General features: G+C 40.6%; 1 protein-coding gene across 1 annotated transcript in view; it reads left to right on the plus strand.

Annotated features, from left to right (window-relative positions):
* LOC139155896 (teneurin-3) overlaps positions 1 to 24,162 on the plus strand; it is a 155,878-nt gene that overhangs the window by 80,949 nt on the left and 50,767 nt on the right. Inside the window, exons 10-12 of the mRNA XM_070731260.1 lie at positions 9,283 to 9,499; positions 10,996 to 11,115; positions 11,844 to 12,105. Of these exons, the coding sequence (XP_070587361.1) occupies positions 9,283 to 9,499; positions 10,996 to 11,115; positions 11,844 to 12,105 (599 nt within the window). The remainder of the gene's footprint in view (positions 1 to 9,282; positions 9,500 to 10,995; positions 11,116 to 11,843; positions 12,106 to 24,162) is intronic.

A 24,162-nucleotide genomic window follows, 5' to 3' on the forward strand; every position in this document is an offset into this window, starting at 1 on the left:
ACAACTTTGTGTATTTATTTTTTTTAATTGAAGCTATGTACAGTGGCAAAAGGACACTCAAAATATGATACATGTCATCTAATTTTTCACTGCTTTCCTGCAATATATATGTATGTAAATTTATTTATTTATTTATTTATTTATTTATTACATTTGTATGCTGCCCCTCTCCGTAGACTCGGGGCGGCTCACAACAATAACAAGAACAATGTAAAAACAAATCTAATAATTTGAAAAACACTAAATGTTAATATTAATTATGCTGCTTAAGATTTAATAATAATAACCATTGTTTTTGGTCATCTTCTTTTATGGGGGTTATTTTTATCCTTTTCCTATTTGGAAGGTATCAGATAGCTCCTGATTATTCTGTACTTTTTCTCTGAACAGTTTTCAGGTATATTCTGAACTGTAAGATCAAAGACATTAAAATATTCAAGAAATCAACAAAGTCAAGTGGTTCTGATCTTGAGTGGGTGAAAGCTGATGGTCCCTGGGGTCCATTTCCCAAATCCTCTGTCACTAATTTCCTGACTTGGTGCTGTGAGGAAGGCCAGACCAGCTGTCACTTCAATGAATTACATCTGCTCTAGGGATTATCCTTCAAAAATGTGATATACAGGTAGCCTGTGATCTGTTACTATAAGGAAGCATGCCCATTATGATCACAAGTCATAATAGTCATTAAGTGAGATTCTCACATGATTGTCTTACTTAATATCCCCATTCCATTTCTCCTCAGCGCAGTCATTAAATGACCATGTGGCCTGTTAGGGGAGTGCAAGAATGTCTTTGGGATGGAGGAGACTGGGAAACCTAGCTCAGGGCCAGGTCTGTACTACCAACTCACACAAGGCTTATTCCAAATATTCCAAGGCCTTTCCTTTCCCCTGAGGCAACTTATGCTGCTGTTGTCCCTGCAGACCTTAGGTTTGCTTTCCTACTCAACTAGGTCTCCATAGGCTTGGATTTCCTTTCCCACACCACTGGGTTTCCACAGATCCAGGGCCTGCTTCCCACTCCACTGAGTCCCACATCTTCCTCATCCCTGTCACCAATCAATCACTTATCTTTTTAGTGCCTTAGATATCTTCTTGTCACACAGACTTCCTAGGCATAGAGCAGTGGTCCCCAAACTACGGCCCGCGGGCCACATGCGGCCCACTGAGGCCATTTATTCAGCCCATCGGTGAGTAACAAGAGCACAGGGAAAAGAGAGAGAGAAAGAAAGAAAAGGGAAAGAGAGGGAGGGAAGGAGAAGTGGAGAGGAAGGAAGGAGGGAAGGAAGGAAGGAGAAATGGAGGGAACAAGGAAGAAAGGAAGGAAGGAAGAATGAAATGAATGGAGGGACAGAGGAAGGAAGGACTGTTTTTTTTAGGGGGGGGATACTTTTTTTTATTTTTTTTCTCAACATACATTCAAACAATTTAAATTACCATCTAATTTTCCATGAATAAAATGCAGTATTTTGTTAGTAACTAATATCAATCATCAAAAAAGTTGCAAAAGTTTTTTTTCTAATTTTGTCATCCAGTTACATTCATTTTCTTTTAATTAAATTTCCCCCTTAATGTTCCTTCAAAAAGTGCAACTTATTAACCATTATGCCAAAGTGCTTCCTTCTTTCTTTATACATTTTTCATAAGCCAAGAAAACCTTGTACAGCCAATCAGATGTCAACAAAATAAAATAAAAACATAAACATAAACATATACCAATTTCAGACCTTCTCCCCCCTCTAAATAGTATGTTCCCATTTTGTTTTTTACTTTAAAACAAGGTATGTGCAGTGTGCATAGGGATTTGTTCATAGTTTTTTTTAATAGTCCGGCCCTCCAACAGTCTGAGGGACAGTGAACTGGCCCCCTGTGTAAAACGTTTGTGGACCCCTGGCATAGAGGGACAAAGCCACCTGGCTTCCATTGTGTAGGAAGAAGTAAAATGGCCTGCTCATTTCCCAGTGCAAGCCCCTCCCAGAAGCAGCCACAATTCATCAAAATGGGTGCTGGTTCCAGAAAGGTGCCATGCAACCACCACTATGTTCGGCAGATAGACTACTGCAGTACTAAAAAGAAAGTGACTTGGAGTGGGAACAGATGAGATCCAGAAAGATGGGGAGGACCCAGCAGGATTGGAAGCAGGCTTAAAACCTGAGGGAACCCAACAGAATAAGAGAGGGAGATAGTGCGTCTGTGAGTCAGTAATAAGTGTGGTGGATTGCCAAATGTCCAAATTTTGTTCACCTGATTGCAGAGGCACTGCACCAGTTGTAACTTTGAATAAGGATTGTAAGCCCACTTCATTCAGAGCTGTCATAATATCAAATGGTCACTGAATGAATGGTCATAGGTCAAGGGCTACCTGTATTATCTTGGAATTCTCCAGCCTTGTAGGATCAAGAAGACAGAAGGGAAAAAACAAGAATACTCCCCTCTTTCATTTTTCTCAAATTATCTTGGTCCGATATTAAAAACCTGGTATTATATCTGGGATATATAGACTTTCTGTATCCACTCTATGATTATGGGATGCCCTAAACAGTGGTTCTCAACCTTTCTAATGCTGTTACCTCTTAATACAGTTCCTCATGTTGTGGTAACCCCCAACCATAAGTCCAGCGCCAATTCTCCCAACAGAGCTTTAAGCTAATTGGCAGGAAGGTCAAAGGGACACCTCCACTGTAAATGGCTGATTGGTCAGATTATAAAAATACGTTCCAAGGCACCAGAATAGAAGCTTTAGTTCATAACAGCCTGGGAAATTTGTCTTTTCCCGTGGTCTTAGGTGACCTTTGTGAAACAGTTGTTTGACCCCCAAACGGGTCCCAACCCCCAAGTTGATAATAAATATATATACATTGGTTTAATAATAACAATACAAAATAGATGTGTAAACTAATATACATTTATGTGGAATCCTAATGCTGTCTGAGTTTGGTTGTTTGCTTGCTGACATTTCATTACTTAACTGTTGTAGATAACAAGTGTAAGTTATCGTGGACTCCCTGCTTTTATATAGCATCTTATCCTGCCAATGTTGGCGTGGAATTGGTTTTCTCTTTGGTAGTTCCCTGATTAGGGAATTGTTTTGTGCTAGATTGTTTGTATGGTGTTATTCCTGCCTATCTAGATGTTAGGTGCTGGAAAGGATATGTTTTTGTCTTTTTCTTTACTTTTTTGTTTTGTGGGGGGTGGGGGGTGGGGGTTGTTATTGCTTTCTCCTTCTTAGCCAACCAAGGTCATAGAAAACACACCAAGAACACTAGAGTTAAATTGTGAGCTTCTTAGATTCTCTTCTATTTGAATATATCATATGTATTTTACAACTTATTCTTCAAACTCCATTGAGACTGCATGTGGCAATTATATTTGGACCCTATATATAAATTATTTAGACAGCATAGAATCCATTTGCCATTAAAATTCTTTTGTCAGAATCTGGTGAAACTTCAGGAACTGATATGTTGGAAAAAGGAAGGGGAAATGGTTTCCCAAAGAAGAGAAGTTAAATGACTATAAGTCTTCAAATACTTGAAATACTATCACAAGAAACATGGTGTTGATTTATGCTTCATACCTCCCAAGGATAATAAAAGTATTTCCTAACCACAAATAAAGAGCAAAATGGCTCACTTCCTGATTTGGAGTTGCTACTGTTGGTATTCAAGTAACGGTTGAACAACTATTAATCTGAGCCAGTTTGGAGATTCCTGTTCTGGCCAAGGAGTTGCCTTAGAAGACCTCCAAAGTTTCTCCAACTCTGAGTCTGTTAGGAAAAGGAATGACAAACATCACAGTGCCTGAATAAATCCACATTTGTACAATATTAGATTCAGTACATAGTGGAAAAATTAACAAGCATGTGTTGACAAAGTTTCTGTAACAAGTTCTATTCATAAATATTTTCCCAGAATTTTCCATGGAATTAACGTTATCAACATTACATTGCAGTGCATCTTGTAAAAACAATATTATATTTTTAGCCTTTAAAAAGTATGTTTAAAGATTTTGCATAGATGAATTTTGCATAGAGGTTCAAATTGACGTACCATATATAAATGATAATTTACTAAATGAGACTGTATACAGTATATTGTACCTGACCGATGGATGGATGGATTGATTGATTACATGTTATCCAAGTGGGGTCATCTCTTATTAATCGTATACATATATTGACAGATGCCAATCTGTCCCTAATCTGATTCCTTAGACTTCAAACAGTGCACACATTGGCACTGTAACTGAGTCCATCAATCTTTTAATCTGGGTACAGCTGATCCATTTTTAGAGGTATATCAATAGGAGTGTAATAATTTGCATGTACTATTAATTTTGTGGCTAAATTTTATAAATTTAGCTTTCTTGTTCTCAGATAAGTATTCTTTTAAATGTAAGGAGAAACTTTTTATTCTCACTTATCATTATTTTAAACAATTGAGATTGAAGTTTCAGAAGTATTTTTTTTCCTAAATGATCACACACTCTGTGTTTTTCATTGAAAATTTAAAAAATATCATCCAGATTATTTTTTTTAACATAAGAGACTAAATCAAATGTAATTTGGGGGGGTTAATAAGAAGCTTGAAACAAACAGAGAAATGTAGATATTTTCATAGTGCTTCACAATGAATTTTAAGTCATACCTGTAAAATGATAATGGGGAGTTATTTCTGTGAAAACAACTGTTACAGGCTTGTGTAACTTAAGCTTTTTCATTTTATTCAAAAAGCTGATTAAAGTATTATTTTAGCATTAGGAATGAACACAGCAACACTACAATTAATCTTTTACATAATGTTTTTAAGAGCAGATTAATTTAGCATGTTTTCACTGCTGCCATTTAACTTAGTTAATAGCTAGAAACTTTAAAAAGTAGGTTCTGCTACATTTTTAATCTTGAGTAGTAAATGTCTTCAGCCACTAGCTGAATATTTAAGGATAAGGTTTTGATGACTAAAGCCCATAACAAGAAAGGCAATAACATCACACAGTTGGGCAAGATTGTGGTTTTATAGCAGGATTTTTTGTGGGTTTTGAACATTGCATTTCATAAATATTTCAGTGTGTTAAGCTAATGCAATAGCATTCATTGCTTTTATCTTATTCTTGCTGATAATTAGCAGAAAAATGCATCCTGAAAATATTATACCGGAAAATTCTTGTTCTGAATCATTGCATACTATTTTAATTAATAAATAAGATGGATTTGAGGGCTACATGCCAGCTACTAATTGTCCATCAAATTTGATGCTAGCTACTAAATATCCATCAATATTCTGGACATTTTAAATTGTTCTCAACAAATTATGGTTGTATTACTTATGTAGCATCTTCACATCTCTTTTAAATACCAAAAATAAAATTTTCTTATAATATGTAGACATTTATTTATTTATTTATTTTTATTTATTTTGTCCAATACAGTACACAATGAGGGTTTTAGTGGGTGTATATATATATATATATATATATATATATATATATATATATATATATATATATACACATAGTAAAATACATGATAAAGGTTATAGAGGAGATACTCATAGTAAAATATATCTAAGAAAGAATAGAAAAGAAGATATAGTAATAGAACATATCAATGAAAGAATAGAAGAAGAGATATAGGAATAGAAAAAGTTTAGTCACAGCTAAGATAAAATTTTGACAATATTTCTAAATATACATTTGGGATATTAAACATACTTTATTGATAGAGCACATAACTTGCATACAGGAATTGGGTTAATTGATACAGTGGAGAAAGATGCCCCTTTCTAAACCTCTGAGGATATCTTTCCCATCAGTGTAGACATGAGGATATCTTTCCCATCAGTGTAGACATGATTGGACTAGGTCAATTCAAACTTCAATTATATATATGAGAGCTTTCTTTGTTCCTAAGTATCAATATTTTTATTTAATCATACCAATAGATTTTGAAGAAATCTGCTGCACACCTTTAATAAATATACACTGAATTATTTTGAAGTCATTATTTTGGTGCAGTATATACTTACTCTCTTAAAAAATACTTCAACATTCTCTTCTCAAAAATATTTATACTTTCTTCTTCAGAAGAAGAATCCGTGTGGTTTTTGTGAATCATATGCCTTGCAGAGGTCTTCATGTATTGTTCCTAATTCCTTTTTAGTGTAAAATTTGTTTCATCAATGATATTTGGTTCAAGAAAGAGAGTATATTATTAATAACATGTATTACCCTTCTTCCTTGTATGACATAATCTAAATTCTTCCAGTAGTGATGTGTCTGAAAAAGCTTCTTGCATCTTATTAAATATTGATACAGTACTGTATATATTAACATAGAGAACTACAGTATGGTGTAGTAATTAAGGCACCAATCTAGAAGCCAAGAGACTGTGAGTTCTGGTACCATGTTGGATACCAAGCCAGGTGGGTGACCATTGGCTACTCACTTTCTCTCTGTCCTCTGGTGGAGGATAAGAGTTTTCTTATCCTTTCGTAAAACCTGGATAAAAAAACTGCAGGGAATTGTCCAGGAAGTCGCAAACAATTGGACAGGACTGAATGAGAGACAGAGTGCGCGTGCATGCACACACACACACACACAAACACACACTCTGAATAGCAAGAAGTACAGGTATTTCTTACATTCCTAGTTTGCCTGTGTTTCATTCATCCAATTAGAAATGTGATTGTTTCTTTGAGAGCATTTCAGAGCAAGAATTGCCAATAAACTGTGGCCACTCAGGTGGATTTTTACTAACAATCGAAATTTCTGGAGAAGATTATAATTCTGTTTAAGGATTTTAGCTGTTTGTGTGTGTGCGTGTGTGGCCACACAAAATTGTTCTACCAGCGTGTCCCAACCACCCGTAATTACACGGTAATTAGTCCAGAATGACACACACCGCGTGATAGAAGGAAAACCAACAGTCTTTATCAAAAGAAAAGCAGAAAAAACTCCCTTTTTAAATGTCAAAGGGATTTTCTGGTACACACAAGGCACAGGTTAAATGCAATCCAATTTCTCACCTAGGAACTGGGAAATTGAGTCCAAATTCCAAAATCCAGAAAGTCCACACACAATCTTGAACAGGGAAACAGCAAATCCACGATCTTGACGAAACTATGAATCAGATAAACTTCCACAAGGCTAAATCAGGACGTTGCTCTTTTTATCTGTAGCACTAATTACAGCAGCCCCACCCAACCACAGGTGGCCTCACTTATCTCCTGTAATAATTCTTCAGTTGTTCTCTTCTATGCAAATATTGTAAATATTTTGTCAGCTCTTTTTCTGGTTCATGCAGTACACAGGTTCTCAATGGAAGGAAGACTGGTTGCAATAGATTTTTTTGGAGTCCTGACTGTACCTGTCTTGTCTGGTTGCTGTACCAAATCAGATACTTACAGAAGTACAGATGACAGATTCAAAAATTCCTCTGTAGAGCTGGATCAACAGCTCCTTGGGCAGTCTGAGCTTTCTGAGTTGATGCAGGAAATACATTCTTTGTTGTGCCTTTTTAATTATAGTTCTAATGTTACATGTCCATTCCAAGTCCTGGAAAATTATAAAAACCAGGATATTGTAAGAGGCAGTAGAATATGGGGACTCTTCCCAAAATCAATAATCACCTCTTTCAAATGTGTTCAGCTCCAGATTGTTCTGGCTATACCATAGGGCCAGTTGTTTAACCTCCTGTTTGTATACACATATACAAACATATCCAAAAGGACTCATCACAATCTCAAATGAGACCAATGACTTTTGCATCATCTGCAACCTTCAGTCCTTTAAGAGAGGAATCCTTCAAGATGCACTCATTGATATAGAGAGAAAAGCATAATGGAGAGAGCACACAGCTGGGGAGCAGAGGCTCCTGTGCTAATGTTTTAAGTATTCAGTGTGATTTTACCTGCTGCTTTCTATCTTCTAGAAAGCTTATAATCCACCTACAAATGTGGTCAAGCACAGCTAGCAGAGTCACTTTGCAGAGAAGAGTTTCTGGAATGATGGCATTGAACGCCAAACTGAAGTCTAAAAAAGGTCCCTTTTGTGGGTCCTTGGCGATTCAGGATGTTGTAGATGTAGTGCAGTGCAATGTTAATAGCATCATCTGCCCATCTCTGTCCACAAATTGCAAGGAATCTAGCAGTGGGTCCATAATAATTTTCAGGTGGAACAACACTAATTTTTCAACAGTTTTCATAACTATTGATGTCAGAGCAACCAAACCAGAGCATTCAGAAACTTCGGATCGTGCAGAATGCAGCTGCAAGAGCAATCATGGGCTTTCCCAAATATGCCCATGTTACACCAACGCTCTGCAGTCTGCATTGGTTGCCGATGAGTTTCCGGTCACAATTCAAAGTGTTGGTTATGACCTATAAAGCCCTTCATGGCACCGGACCAGATTATCTCCGGGACCGCCTTCTGCTGCACGAATCCCAGCGACCAGTTAGGTCCCACAGAGTGGGCTTTCTCCGGGTCCTGTCAACTAAACAATGTTGTTTGGCGGGACCCAGGGGAAGAACCTTCTCTGTGGCGGCCCCGGCCCTCTGGAACCAACTCTTCCCAGAGATTAGAATTGCCCCCACCCTCCTTGCCTTTCGTAAGCTTCTTAAAACCGACCTTTGCCGTCAGGCATGGGGGAACTGAGATACTCTTTCTCCATAGGCCTTTACAATTTATGCATGGTATGTTTGTATGTATGTTTGGTTTTATAATAAGGGGTTTTTTTTAGTTGTTTTAATATTGGATTGTTACATGCTGTTTTTTATCACTATTGTTAGCCGCCCCGAGTCTACAGAGAGGGGCGGCATACAAATCCCATTAATAATAATAATAATAATAATAATAATAATAATAATAATAATAATCTGTAGTCATTCAGCTCCTTGATGGAGGATTTCTTGGCCAGCGGGATGATAGTAGAGCATTTGAAGCAAGAAGGGGCATAAGACACCTCCATTTGTGTTTTTATTTTATTTTATTTATTTTAGTTTATTAAAGATGCAGGTGAAGATTACGGCCAGTTGATTAACACAGACTTTCAAGAAAGAAAGAATAAACTCTGTCTGGTCCTTTTCCAGTCTTTTCTGTGTAAAACCTCTTTTCCTAGGATCACTAGAGGAGGTGTTAAGTTCTTTATTTAATCAGAGCTCCCTACCCTTTTAAAGAAGCTAAACTTCTAATTTTATTTCATATTACGTTCAATACAGCAATCATGTAATTATTAGAAAAAATTACTAATAAATATTGCTGGTTTTCTTTTGACTTTTTTTGTCTGTAGATGGATTAGTTGACTGTATGGACCCTGACTGCTGTTTGCAGAGTTCCTGCCAAAACCAGCCTTACTGTCGAGGATTGCCTGACCCACAAGATATTATTAGCCAAAGTCAGCAATCACCATCTCAGCAAGCTGCTAAATCCTTTTATGATCGGATCAGTTTTCTTATAGGACCAGAAAGCACACATGTTATTCCTGGGGAAAGCCCATTCAATAAGAGGTGACTATCATTGTATTAAATAAAAAATAATGTCTTAAGGACTTTTTTTACATTTCTGATGTTCTATTCCCCTCCCCCCCCTCCCCCCCCCTCCCCAAGATAGTTGGAAACCTTTAGACTTTGAAGTCAAACTGTATGGCTATTATGCAAACATAATAGTCTGTTTACACACCTTTTTTCGTTTCTGGTGTTTATGTCCCAGTAGACATTAGGGTTCTGCAAATCTTTACTCCCCAACTGATTTGAGTTAGCGCTGCTAGAAGTATATCATAGATGTGAAATACTTTTGAAGAGAAGGCAGTAATGTACTTTTAAAACAAAACTCATTACATAATATAAATTATAAATTATTTTAGTAACATTATGAACTCTATTATAGTACAGTGCATAAACCTGCATAGGCTTTATTCAGCAGTTACACATTTCAAAATAAGCTGGTAACAGAAAGCAGGTATTCTGTGCCTTCTGGCAAGAAGGTATTAATTTATACTAAGTCTTCTATCTGGAATAATTTAGCTGCATTAATCTGGCTTAACACATGACTCAGCTATTGATTAAAAGTAATAGATAAATATTTATTAACTCCCATAAATTCTGTATTTTGCATCTCCCAAAGATGCAAACTTTCTTCCCTAAAGAGCATGCCTAAAAACAAACTAGCGAAACACTTGCCTTTGGAAAAGTGCAAAAGTTAGGTCTTGATTTCAAAACATCATTACTAATTTATTCATTTTACCCAATGACTCGGAATGCTTTCTTTGGTTGCAGTTCAGAAAGCCTCATATTTTTAATCAGGGAATTGTACACAGTAGTAGCCATTTATATAATGTTCTCCTGTTGTAGCATATCCTATAAATTGAAAAAAATACATACATATGTTCATATGTACCACAAATTGAAATTTATAGAATTAATAATATTTTTATATAATAGCTCATAGTATTTGAAGAATGAAAAAACTCATTTATGTAGGGTGCATTGCTTCTTGAACTTTTCCTATTGGCTATTCATTTTGAAGTGTTGATTTTATGATTGAATGAAATCTACTACCAAATGATTGTACTCATATTTGCAGTTAGAAAGAAAGATGCTGCAGTTGAAAATGCTAAAGCTCAAATTCTAATACATTCAACATGGAATTAACATTTCAAATTCAATAAATTAAATAGAGTAATCATACATAGGATTGCATTATAAATTACTGCATGTAACATTTTCATAGAAAGAAATATACAGATCTAAAAAGGTCCTGTAGCAACAAAATATAGTGGGAAGAGCTGTATTTACTTGATGCAACTTTTTGGTATTCAGATATTGCATGTTCACACACATCGAAGTGTTAACAGAAAGAGTCACTAGAAGTAAATAAGAATTTGAAATGACGTTGAAATTAAACTGCATTTAATACTATGAAATTAATATAATATAATATAATGTTGGACAAAGTCTAATTTGTAAAATGTCTGAATGATCTAAATTTCTGTCTTTCTCCACAGTCTTGCATCTGTTATAAGGGGTCAAGTATTAACAGCAGATGGAACACCTCTAATTGGAGTTAATGTCTCTTTTTTACATTATCCTGATTTTGGTTATACAATCACTCGTCAAGATGGAATGTAAGCTTTTTCATGCACCTGAAATATGGCAGTTTTCATCCTTCTATCTCTATATCAGAATCTTTGCACGGATAGGCTGTAGAATAGCTAAGTGTCATAAGGTTGAAACTTGTTGGACTTTGATAAGTGACCACCAGGAGGAATCAAATTCATCAGCTACATTGGGAAGCAAAAAATCCTGGTTTGCACCAATATTAAACCAGTGCTAAGAAAATTACATATCGTATTTTTTGGAGTATAAGGTGCACCTGAGTATAAGACGTACCTTAGTTTTTTGGGGGGGAGAATAATAGGGGGAAAATCTACCTACCAGGTATTCATCTGGCTAGCACCTTTAGTCTGTTCAGCTTCAGCACATTATTTTATCCCCTGGTTAGGGCTGAAAAAGCCTTTTTCAGAGGGAGTAGGAATGAAAACAAGCCTGCAAAGACTTAGGGCAGGAAAAAACTTTCTCTGGGGGGAGAAGGAAGCCAGGAAGATATTTAACACCTAGTTAGGACTGGGGGGGGGGAACCCTACGTTCGGAGTATAAGATGCACCTAAATTTTCAGACTCTTTTGGGAAGGCTGTCTCATGCTCTGAAAAATACAGTAATTTTTTTTTTCTGAATTCACAAGGAGTTGTGCTCAACATAGAAGAGTTATTACCATTAAATCTTAATTGGTATATATCAGTTGGAAAACTATAAATTTAAGATGTATTACTAAATAATTATCTGGTTTACCTAGGTTTGACTTGGTGGCAAATGGTGGTGCATCATTAACTTTAGTGTTTGAACGATCACCATTCCTTACTCAGTACCATACAGTCTGGATTCCATGGAACGTCTTCTATGTCATGGATACCCTTGTCATGAAGAAGGAGGAGAATGACATTCCTAGCTGTGATCTGAGTGGATTTGTGAAACCAAATCCCGTAATTGTATCATCACCTTTATCTACCTTGTTCAGGATCTCTCCCGAAGACAGCCCTATTATTCCTGAGACACAGGTAATGTGCCATTTAACTATAAAAATCTTTGCATACAAATAATTGAAATGTATATTTAAGTCATTAAAATAACAATAAAAAAACTATAATATATAATTTGTATTGGTCTTACTAGCGTACTGGTTTAAAAGTTTCAACTTTATCAATTCCTAAGTATTAGTCAATAGTCAGCTAATGTCTTAGACTTTCTATAGTTCATTCTGATCCCTTGAAATCTCATTAGTTGCATTTTAGAGTTGTGTGATCCCATTTCACTCCTGACACTTTGTCTTACTATTTTCTGACCAAAAAATTATGTGACACTTAATAGTTAATTTGCCTAAAAGAAATCTTGCTTGTCAAAACATCCAATAAGCTGCAGGAAAAGAATTAATGAATGTAAATGTCTTTTTTTTTTACTCTTCTATGTTATTCCTAGAACATCTGCCTATAAGAAAAACTAATTTGAGTAAGTATACTTATTGGAGAGAGTTACCTCACATCATTTTTCAAAATATTGAAAAAATATGGATGAGGATAGTTTAGAGTCCCCATATATAGAAAAGGTTTCATTCTTGGTTTTCTGGCAAACAGTTTTTGCCACTATTTTGTTGTTTGTTTATGGGGGTTTTTATTGAATAGGATACACTTATATATTCAGCACCATTTAATATCAAACTACTTACCTATTCACATTTGCCCGTTTTATAACTTGATATTCAATTCACACGTATATACATGTATTCACAAAAATGCTTTTGAACCTCCTCTTAACTATACATAAACACAAAGATAAGTGAATCATCAACATTCTGCCTTAATTCTTGCTAATGTAAGTCCTTGCCTCATTGTTTCCATAGTGTTTATTGTAAAGACAAACCAACATTTCAAAAATAAGTTTGCGAAAATGTGTTAAAATTTAGGGAAATTTCATGACAATAGTCTGTTAAAAGTTTCTTTATCACTATCCAGTCTATTTGTATCTTCATTTAAAACAAACCCTTAAAATTAAAATGGAGTACATGAAAAAATAATGTCTGGTGAAATTTAAAAACAACGATTAAACAATTACCTGCCCATGGTATAGTTATAGCCAATGTTGCGTCTGTGTGTGGTCTGCAGATCTTAAGCAACTTGCTTGTAATCCTTTCAGTTGTTTGGCTCAAGTGTTATATCCACTCTTTCCAAAGATAAAACAGTAGCTTTTGGCAATGTAAAAACTATGCCAGTAACTAATGAGTAACCTTTTTTTCCTCAATACAAATTATTTTAGAAAGTTTTTTTCTAGCTACTTTTGCTCCTGAAAAACACGCATTAAATTTATAGCCTTTCAAAGCTGTTTATTGGTGAAGTAACTTAAAAATAATGCCATAACAGAATTAATCTGTTGCAAAGTTTAGTTTTGATTTGTTCTCAAGAAGCTGGCTAGTAAAATACCAGCACATTTTATTTATTTTTCACATTTCTGAACTATCCATCTCCCTCAATTAGTAATAATTGTCTCATAAAGAATTACTTGAAAGTCATTTCATCAATTATATTAAACGATTTTTTAATGGGATCCCATCCTGATTAGACTTTTTTCAGAATCTTTTACAGGTAGACCTCAACTTACAACCATGACAGAGATTACAATGACCATTGCAAAGAAAAGCAGTTCTCAAATGATTTGCACCTGATTTTATGACCTTTTGTGCCATAGTTAAGTGAATCACTGCAGTTGTTACCAAATCAGGCAATCAGCTTTCCCATTGACTTTGCTTGTCAGAAGCTGGCTGGGATGGTCACAAATAACATATGACCCCAGGATGTTGCAACGGTTGTAAATAAATGCAAGTTGACAATTCTGATCACATGGTTGTGGGGGTATTGTGATGATTGTAACCAGGTGGTCTGATTGATTATAAGACACTTTTTTTCAGTGCTATTGTAAATTTGAGCAGTTGCTAAATGAATGGGTTATATAACAGCACTGAAAAAATGTGACTTACATTTTGCACAATTACAACCTTTGCATCATCCCCATGATTATATGATCAAAATTCAGATGCTTGACAACAAATTCATATTTGCCATGTCCCAAGGTCATGTGATCACCTTTTGCAACATTCTAACAAGTAAAATCAATGGAAAATCCAGATTAATTTATCAATTACAGTGATTCACTTACAACTATGGCAAGAAAGGTAATAAAACAGAGCAAAATTTACTTAACAAATGTCTTACTTAACAAATTTTGGGGTCAGTTGGGATCATAAGTTGAAGACTATCCATATATAGTTTCGCCTCCAATTTATTTCTTACATTCATTTTCTTTCTTTAGCAGGTTAATTCTGAATTCATGTCACATATTTTTCTATGGAAAAGGTAGTACATAAAATTATGTAATAATTGCCATTTTAAGTATGAATAAGAGATTGCTCTATCTATAAGTTGGAACCATGCCTGCTTGTCCTTAAAGCAATCTGATTGAGGAAGAGAAACATTAGCCATGACCTTTTTGTTTCAAATGGTCTAAGTGAATCTATCCAACTTCTCTGATTGGTATATTAAAGTAAATGAAAAGCAGTTATGAAGACTTTATGAAAAGATGTGTGAATGATTTTTCTCCTATGCGCTGCTTGAGAGTCCAAGTATGGGATTTCTGCCATTGCTAAGGGACTGAGTTACAAATAGTCATGGTCATGCCTCTCTTGTTCCATTGGCTTTGATCTGCTTCAGTTCTCTTAACTCAGTTGAGAAAGGGACACAAATAATTTATCCTCAGTTTCTTAATAACAACTAAAGTATTTGGACTCTCAGTTTGAGTAGCAGCCGTGTTAGACAAGGACAACAATAGGAGTCCTTGACCTGAGGGCTACACTGAGTTGTGCTTCAGCTATGAGGCACTGGGAGTGGCTTGCTTCCTTGCTGCATTAATTGCCAAGTGACAAGGTAGCTTGCAAAGCGACACTGTGAGTGCCAGCTTGGAATCCCTACCCTCCGTGGGCTATACTCTACTATTACTTTAGTCAGCGACTCAGTGATATTATTGTTATTTGCTCAGCTGTTTCTGCTACCTGAGGAAGCCTCCCAACCATAAATCACTTAGTGGAACTGCGGAGAGATATCAGCTCACTAGTGTTCACCATTTTGCGCGCCAAAGTTAATGCCAGAACGAATGACCCAAAGTGGCTATTGCAGCTCCTGAAAATTAATTGCTAGCTGGCTGAGTGATGGGAGGAGTCTCGCTATTGCAGATGCCGTTTACGCTCAGAATGGTGACTATTGGGCAGCAGCTCCAATCTGAAAGCCTCTGTCTTGCGCAGAGATCCTTTTGCTAGCAGTAAGTGTGTAGCTCCCCAGAATTCTGGGTGACAAACACCACCCTTTGTACAGTAATACCTCATGATACGAACTTAATTGGTGCAAGGAGGAGGTTCGTAAGACGAAAAGTTCGTAAGACGAAACATTGTTTCCCATAGGAAACAATGTAAAGTCAATTAATCCGTGCAACCAAAAAAAACCCCGCAAAAAAACGGCTTTCCGGCTGTTTTAAAAGGTGACAGCTGGCCTGGGAGGCTTCCCAGCACCCCCCCGAACCCGGGGTTGGGGTTCGGGGGGGTGCTGGCAAGCCCCCCAGGCCGGCTGCGACCTTTTAAAAACCCGTGCTGCTTCCCATCTGTCTCCTGAAGCCAAACGCGGAAGTTCGGCTTTGCCGTTCGGCTTCAGGAGACAGATGGGAAGCGGCGCGGGTGTTTTAAAAGGTCGCAGCCGGCCTGGGGGGCTTGCCAGCACCCCCCAAACCCCGAACTTTTGCCGAACTTCCGGGTTCGGGGTTCGGGGGGGTGCTGGCAAGCCCCCCAGGCCGGCTGCGACCTTTTAAAAGAGCCGCGCCGCTTCGTAGCTGTCTCCTGACGCCGAACGCTAAAGCCGAACTTCCGCGTTCGTCTTCGGGAGACAGCTGCGAAGCGGCGCGGGTGTTTTAAAAGGTCGCAGCCGGCCTGGGGGGCTTCCCAGCAACCTCCGGGGTTCAGCAAAATTTTGCCTCTTCTTACGAACTTTTTTCGAGTTACGAACCGGCGTTCGGGAGGCTTCTGGGAAGCCCCGCCGCCCAGCTGTTACCTTTTAAAACAGCCGCGCGGCTTCCCAGCAGTCTCCGAACACCGGTTCGTAACTCGAAAAAAGTTCGTAAGAAGAGGCAAAATTTTGCTGAACCCCGGGTTCGTATCACGAGTTGTTCGTAAGACAAGGGGTTCGTATCTTGAGGTACCACTGTATTTCCAAATATTCTTTACAAGACTTTTCAGGAGTCCCTACTCCATTTTGTCTGGCTATCTCTATAATTTAAACTGAGTTACAGGAATTAATATCCTCACAGATATTACTCCATTGGAGAGCTGCAGGTATCATCATTGCTGTAAACCAAAGCCAGATTACTCTCTGCATTGACATTTATCCAGAACAAAGGTCCTCCTGGTTGCCAGACCATCTACATCTGCAGGAGAGATGCCAACTACTTCGGCTGGTGGTTAGATGGAAGGGACCCTGTCCAAGGGAATTCTGGAAACAATCTAAGGCCAAAAGATCCAGTACATGCACTCACCTGCCTTTAAGGATGCTGAGCACTGCTTCAGAGCTCTTGAAAAGGAATTTGCCAAAGCCCAGCATCAACTGAAATTGGCCAAAACAGCTACAGTAACCTGGCAAGAGGAGGTCCAGAATCTACAAGTTTCTTCCCCTGGGGCTGTGCAAGATTGGTCCTCTGACCACGCTCTCGGTCATCAGGACACAGGGGTTCCTGGTATGTTTGTAGAGCCTTAGGAAATGGCAGATCAGGGTACCTGATCAATTCCACACCTATTTATGAAAACCTTTCTTATGGTGCTTATTGTAGCAATAGATTGCAGCAATACAATAGCAGTGGATACAAGATGCATACTGTATGTGACATTAAAATACAAGACATATCAAGCACTGTAATAAGGAGCTGCCCTTTATTATTATAACTATACTTTTCTAATGAGACTGGGCTTCTGGAGCATCCCTTGGGGTCAAGATACAATGCTGATTATCATGAAAATACTACCCAAGCCTGTGTTGAGGGAATAACTTCATCCAATGAAGTTGCCTGCATGTAAAAGTTAAACAAGAGATATGAGAGCATCAACAAGTTAAACAAGAGATATGAGAAGACTGCCTTCTCTATTATGGTCCCAACCCTCTGCAATAGAAACTGAAATTTATGTGCTTCTTACTATGATGGCATTTCAGAAGGGTTTGAAATTATGGTTTTTCTCCATATTTTAGAGTAGGATATTTGTGGAGCCTGTTGGTTATGTTTTCAATTTGGGGAGAGGCAGATATGGCGGGAGCCACGGAGCTAGCCGTTCCAGGAGAAGGCGGGAATCACTGCTTAATAACGATCTCTTGTTCCGGCTCCGTGAGCTCAACCCAGAATACTGGTGACGAGTGTAATTCTGGCCCTGGGCTCAAGCTGCTGCTACTCAATGCCAGGTTGGTGGGAAATAAAGCTCTCTTCATACGGGATTTGATCCTGGATGAGGAGGCCGACCTGGCATTGTAACTGAAACCTGGCTGGGCCCGGAGGGAGGAGTTCCTCTCTCTGAAATTTGCCCAAACGGGTTTCAGATATGGCATCAGCCTCGACCCCAGGGAAGGTGGGGGAGGAGTGGCTATTATAGCCAGGAAGAGCCTTTGCCTGCATAGACTTGTTGCTCCAGAGATTGCGGGTTACGATTCCCTCCTGGTGAAGTTGGACTTAGGGGTTCAGATGGGCTTGTTTCTCACGTACCTGCCTCCCAGCTGCGTGTCACAAGCCCTGCCTGTGCTACTCGAGGAGGTAGCCAGGTTGGCGGTGGGGTTCCCCAGACTTATTGTCTTGGGGGACTTTAACCTGCCGTCACTCGGCGAAACCTCTGGACTGGAACAGGAGTTCATGGCCACCATGACAGCCATGGACCTGACCCAAGTAGTACAGGGTCCGACTCACATGGGAGGGCACGCACCCGACATGGTATTCCTCTCTGAGCAATTGAGTAATGGTCTGAGACTAAGGGGCTTAGAAGTGTTACCTTTGTCATGGTCAGACCATTTCCTATTGCTCCGGGAGTTGAAACTCCCTTGCAGAGTAGTGCCGAGGATTTTAACACGTTTTTCGCTGATAAAATCACTCGGATCCGGGTGGACCTCGACTCCAATTGGGAAACAGAGTTGACTGACAACGAGTCAGTCGAGGTGACTGGGGCTCGTACTTGTCCATCTGTCTGGGAAGAGTTTTATTTATTTATTTATTTATTTATTTATTTATTTATTTATTTATTTATTAATAGAGTTGAAAGGGACCGTTAGGTCATCGAGTCCAACCCCCTGCCTGAGCAGGAAACCCTACAGCACCCCAGCCAAATGGAAGTCCAATCTCCTCTTGAAGGTGTCCAGAGTTGGGGAGTTCACCACCTCCCCTGGCAGGCAGTTCCATTGGTTGATCGCTCTGACTGTCAGGAAGTTCTTCCTTATTTCCAGGTTGAATCTCTCCTTGGTCAGCTTCCAACCATTGTTCCGCGTCCGGCCCTCTGGTGCCCTGGGGAATAAAGAGACCCCTTCCTCACCGTGGCAACCCCTCAAGTATCTGTAAACTGCTATCATGTCCCCTCTAGACCTTCTTTTTTCTAGGCTGTCCATGCCCAGTTCTCTCAATCTCTCTTCGTAAGTCTTGGTTTCGAGTCCCCTAATCATTTTGGTTGCTCTTTTTTGCACCTTCTCCAGAGTTTCGATGTATTTTTGGTAGTGAGGTGACCAAAATTGGATGCAGTACTCCAGGTGGGGTCTGACCAGGGCATAGTAGAGTGGTATTAGTACTTCCCTGGTCTTGGAGCGTATTCCTCTGTTGATGCAGCTTAGGATTGAGTTGACTTTTTTGGCTGCTGCTGCACATTGCTGACTCATGTTTAGTTGATTGTCCACCAAGACTCCAAGATCTCTTTCGCAGTCACTACTGCTGAGTGGGGTATCTCCCAGGCTGTATGTATGTCTAGGGTTCTTTTTGCCGAGGTGGAGGACTCTGCATTTGTTGGTGTTGAACCTCATTTTGTTGGTATGGGCCCACTGTGATAGTCTGTCTAGGTCTTCTTGTACTCTGAGCCTGTCCTCAAGGGTGTTGGCTACCCCCGCCAGCTTGGTGTCATCTGCAAATTTTATTAGTTCCCCTTTTATTCCCTCGTCCAAGTCGTTGATGAAGATGTTAAAGAGTACAGGATCCAGGACAGAGCCCTGTGGTACTGATCTGGTGATACCTGATGAAGTGGACAAGGCCATTGGAGCTGTGAGTTCCGCCACCTGTTTGCTGGATCTGTGTCCCTCCTGGCTGGTTTCGGCCAGCAGGGAGTTGACACGGAGCTGGGTCCAGGAGATTGTCAACGCTTCTCTGGGGAGGGGGTCCTTCCCAGATCCCTACAAGGAGGCACTTGTGCGCCCCCTCCTCAAGAAGCCTTCCCTGGACCCAGCCGTTCTTAACAACTATCTCCCAGTCTCCAACCTTCCCTTCATGGGGAAGGTTGTTGAGAAGGTGGTGGCACTCCACCTCCAGCAATCCTTAAAAGAAGCTGATTATCTAGGCGCTCAACAGTCAGGATTCAAGCCCAGCTACAGCATGGGAACTGCTTTAGTCGCTCTGATGAATGATCTCTGGCGGGCCCAGGACAGGGGTTTATCCTCTGTCCTGGTGCTTCTTGACCTCTCAGCGGCTTTCGATACCATCGACCATGGTATCCTTCTGTGCCGGCTGTAGGGGTTGGGAGGCACTGTTTTCCAGTGGTTCTCCTCCTACCTCTCCGGTCAGTCGCAGTCGGTGTTAGTGGGGGGTCAGAGGTCGACCTCTAGGTTGCTCCCTTGTGGGGTACCTCAGAGGTCGGTCCTCTCCCCCCTACTATTTAATATCTACATGAAACCGCTGGGTGAGATCATCCAAGGGCATGGGGTGAGGTATCATCAATATGCAGATGATACCCAGCTTTACATCTCCACCCCTTGTCCAGTCAGTGAAGCAGTGGAAGTGATGTGCCGGTGCCTGGAGGCTGTTGGGGTCTGGATGGGTGTCAACAGACTCAAAATAAATCCTGATAAGACGGAGTGGCTGTGGGTTTTGCGTCCCAAGGATAATTCCATCTGTCCATCCATTTCCCTGGGGGAGGGAATCACTAACCCCCTCAGAGAGGGTCCACAACTTGAGCGTCCTCCTCGATCCACAGCTCACATTAGAGAAACATCTTTCAGCTGTGGCAAGGGGGGCGTTTGCCCAGGTTCTCCTGGTGCACCAGTTGCAGACCTATCTGGACCAGGAGTCACTGCTCACTGTTACTCATGCCCTCATCACCTCGAGGCTCGACTACTGTAATGCTCTCTACAGTGTTCGGAAACTTCAGATCATGCAGAATGCAGCTGCGAGAGCAATCATGGGCTTCCCAAAATATGCCCATGTCACACCAACACTCCGCAGTCTGCATTGGTTGCCGATGAGTTTCCGGTCACAATTCAAAGTATTGGTTATGACCTATAAAGCCCTTCATGGCACCGGACCAGATTATCTATGGGACTGCCTTCTGCCATACGATTCCCAGCGACTAAACAATGTTGTTTGGCGCGACCCAGGGGAAGAGCCTTCTCTGTGGCGACCCCAGCACTCTGGAACCAACTCCCCCCAGAGATTAGAATTGCCCCCACCCTCCTCACCTTTTGTAAGCTCCTTAAAACCTACCTCTGCCGTCAGGCATGGGGGAACTAAGATATTCTTTCCCCCTAGACCTTTACAATTTATGCATGGTATGTTTGTATGTATGTTTGGTTGGTTTTATAAATAAGGGTTTTTTAGTTGTTTTAGTATTGGATTGTTACATGCTGTTTTTATCACTGTTGTTAGCCGCCCTGAGTCCACGGATAGGGGCGGCATACAAATCCAATAAATAAATAAATAAATAAATAAATTTGACAGAATGTGCTGGTCTGGAAGCCCCACATCTTCTTTCTACTAGTTTCTTTTATTTTTTCTAGTTATTATTATTGTGGTTATTATTATTATTATTAATAATAATAATAATAATAATAATTAGATTTGTATGTTGCTTTTCTCCGAAAACTTGTGGCGGCTCACAGAATAAATATAGAAACAAAGCGTACAAAACAAATCTAATACAGTGGTACCTCAAGATACGAACCCCTCGTCTTACGAACAACTCGTGATACGAACCCGGGGTTCAGAAAAATTTTGCCTCTTCTTACGAACTTTTTTCGAGTTACGAACCGGTGTTCGGAGACTGCTGGGAAGCCGCGCGGCTGTTTTAAAAGGTCACAGCCGGGCGGCGGGGCTTCCCAAAAGCCTCCCGAACGCCGGTTCGTAACTCGAACAAAGTTTGTAAGAAGAGGCAAAATTTTGCTGAACCCCGGGTTCGGTTCGGGAGGTTGCTGGGAAGCCCCTCAGGCCGGCTGCGACCTTTTAAAACACCCGCGCCGCTTCGCAGCTGTGTCCCGAAGCCGAACGCGGAAGTTCGGCTTTAGCGTTCGGCGTCAGGAGACAGCTACGAAGCGGCGCGGGTGTTTTAAAAGGTCGCAGCCGGCCTGGCGGGCTTGCCAGCACCCCCCCGAACCCTGAACTTTTGCCGAACTTCCGGGTTCGGGGGGGTGCTGGCAAGCCCCCCAGGCCGGCTGCGACCTTTTAAAACACCCCGCGCCGCTTCGCAGCTGTCTCCCGAAGTTGAATGCGGAAGTTCGGCTTTAGCGTTCGGCGTCAGGAGACAGCTGCGAAGCAGCGCGGGTGTTTTAAAAGGTCGCAGCCGGCCTGGCGGGCTTGCCAGCACCCCCCCGAACCCTGAACTTTTGCCGAACTTCCGGGTTCGGGGGTTCGGGGGGTGCTGGCAAGCCCCCCAGGCCGGCTGCGACCTTTTAAAACACCCGCGCCGCTTCGTAGCTGTCTCCTGACGCCGAACGCTAAAGCCGAACTTCCGCGTTCGGCTTCGGGAGACAGCTGCGAAGCGGCGTGGGTGTTTTAAAAGGTCGCAGCCGGCCTTGGGGGGCTTGCCAGCACCCCCCCGAACCCCAAATCCGGGTTCGGGGGGTGCTGGCAAGCCCCCCAGGCCGGCTGCGACCTTTTAAAAGAGCCGCGCCGCTTCCCATCTGTCTCCGGAAGCCGAACGCTAAAGCCGAACTTCCGCGTTCGGCTTCAGGAGACAGCCGCGAAGCGGTGCGGGTGTTTTAAAAGGTGACAGCCGGCCTGGGGGGCTTCCCAGCATCCCCCGAACCCGGGTTCGGGGGGGTGCTGGGAAGCCCCCCAGGCCGGCTGTCACCTTTTAAAACACCCGCGCCGCTTCCCAGCAGTTGCCGAAAGCCGGTTTTTTGCGGGGGTTTTTTGGTTGCATGGATTAATTGACTTTACATTGTTTCCTATGGGAAACAATGATTCGTCTTACGAACCTTTTGTCTTACGAACCTCCTCCTTGCACCAATTAAGTTCGTATCATGAGGTATTACTGTACATTAAAAAACTACAGCTAAAAACTCTATATATTACTCAATTAGACAATCCAATCATACCATGCATCATATTTATTGGTCAGGAGGGCAAGATCTAATTGCCCCAGGCCTGGCGACATAGGTGAGTCTTAAGACTCTTGCAGAAGGCGAGGAGGGTGGGGGCGGTATGAATCTCTGGGGGGAGCTGATTCCAGAGGGCTGCCCCCCCCCCAGAGAAGGCTCTTCCCCTAGGTCCCGCCAAATGACATTGTCTGGTTGACAGGACCTGGAAAAGGCTTGGGATTTATGTGGCAGAAGGTGGTCCCATAAGTAATCTGGTCCGATGCCATGTAGGGCTTTGTAGGCCATTACCAACACTTTGAATTGTGTCTGGAAACCAACCGGTAACCAGTGCTGTCCGCAGAGTGTTGGAGAGACATGGGTATATCTAGGAAGACCCATGACTGCTCACGCGACTGCATTTTGCACAATTTGAAGTTTCCGAACAGTCTTCAAAGGTAGCCCCATTGCAGTAGTTGAACCTCGAGGTGATAAGAGCATGAGTGACCTTGAGCAAGGACTCCCTATCCAGATAGGGCCGCAAATGGTGCACCAGGCGAACCTGGGCAAACGTCCCCCTCGCCACAGCCCAAAGGTGATGTTCTAGAGTCTGCTGTGGATGTTTTCATATAAGCCCTTAGTGTCAGTTTGTAGTTGGACAGCCCCTGTATTTCATATATAAATAAAATAAAGCTCTGAGGCAACCTATAAATCACAAGCTTTATTCACTCATCTCTTCTATCATCACCAATTGGAAAGAACCATAGTTCTCTAAAGATTAAGAGGTCAGATAAATAAGCATTTTTATTGCACCCACTGTTGTGGAAACAGATTTCAAATGGTCCCTGAAAATGCTCCCAATCCATGTTTGATATCATTCAAAAGGGAAGTTTCTCCCTTTGGTCATCAATCTTATATTGGATTTCTTGTGGAAGGTGACCGTATTCCATTAATAGGACCCATGTACCCCAAAGCATGTATGGATCTGAGTAGTAGAGTAATATTTATATAACATATTTCCTCCAAAGGGAATGCATATACTTTCCACCCTCAAGAGCAGATATTTCTTTTTACTTTGATGATTCTAATGCTCGGTCTAAATCCAGCCTTTTTGGGGGGAAGGGGATTCTGATGTTTAATAATTAATAATATGTGGGCCTAACAAAGCTATATCCCAGTTGCTATTTTAAAAAATTCTTGCAACTCTGAAAAGTATAGGGGTTTTTTTTCAGAAGCTAACCAACTTGATTTGATACTTACAGTTCTCTCTTTAGGAAAAGGTTCATCTTAATGAGGAATTCTGGTAGCTTTATAGCTGAAATTTAAACTTCTAATTTGCAGTGGGGGGTTTCAACTGAGTTGGGAGTTCTCTTGAATAAAGTAGTTGGCCCTATTGCCTTGTTGTTTGCATGATCTTTTTATGAAAGGAAAGTGTTTTTAAAAATTTAAAACATTTCTAATATCAATGAATATTGATCAAAATACATATAAGCTTCCCTAAGCAACATTTTAAACATT

The sequence above is a fragment of the Erythrolamprus reginae genome, unplaced genomic scaffold, assembly GCF_031021105.1.
Source record: "Erythrolamprus reginae isolate rEryReg1 unplaced genomic scaffold, rEryReg1.hap1 H_9, whole genome shotgun sequence".
Classification (NCBI taxonomy): Eukaryota; Metazoa; Chordata; class Lepidosauria; order Squamata; family Dipsadidae; genus Erythrolamprus; species Erythrolamprus reginae.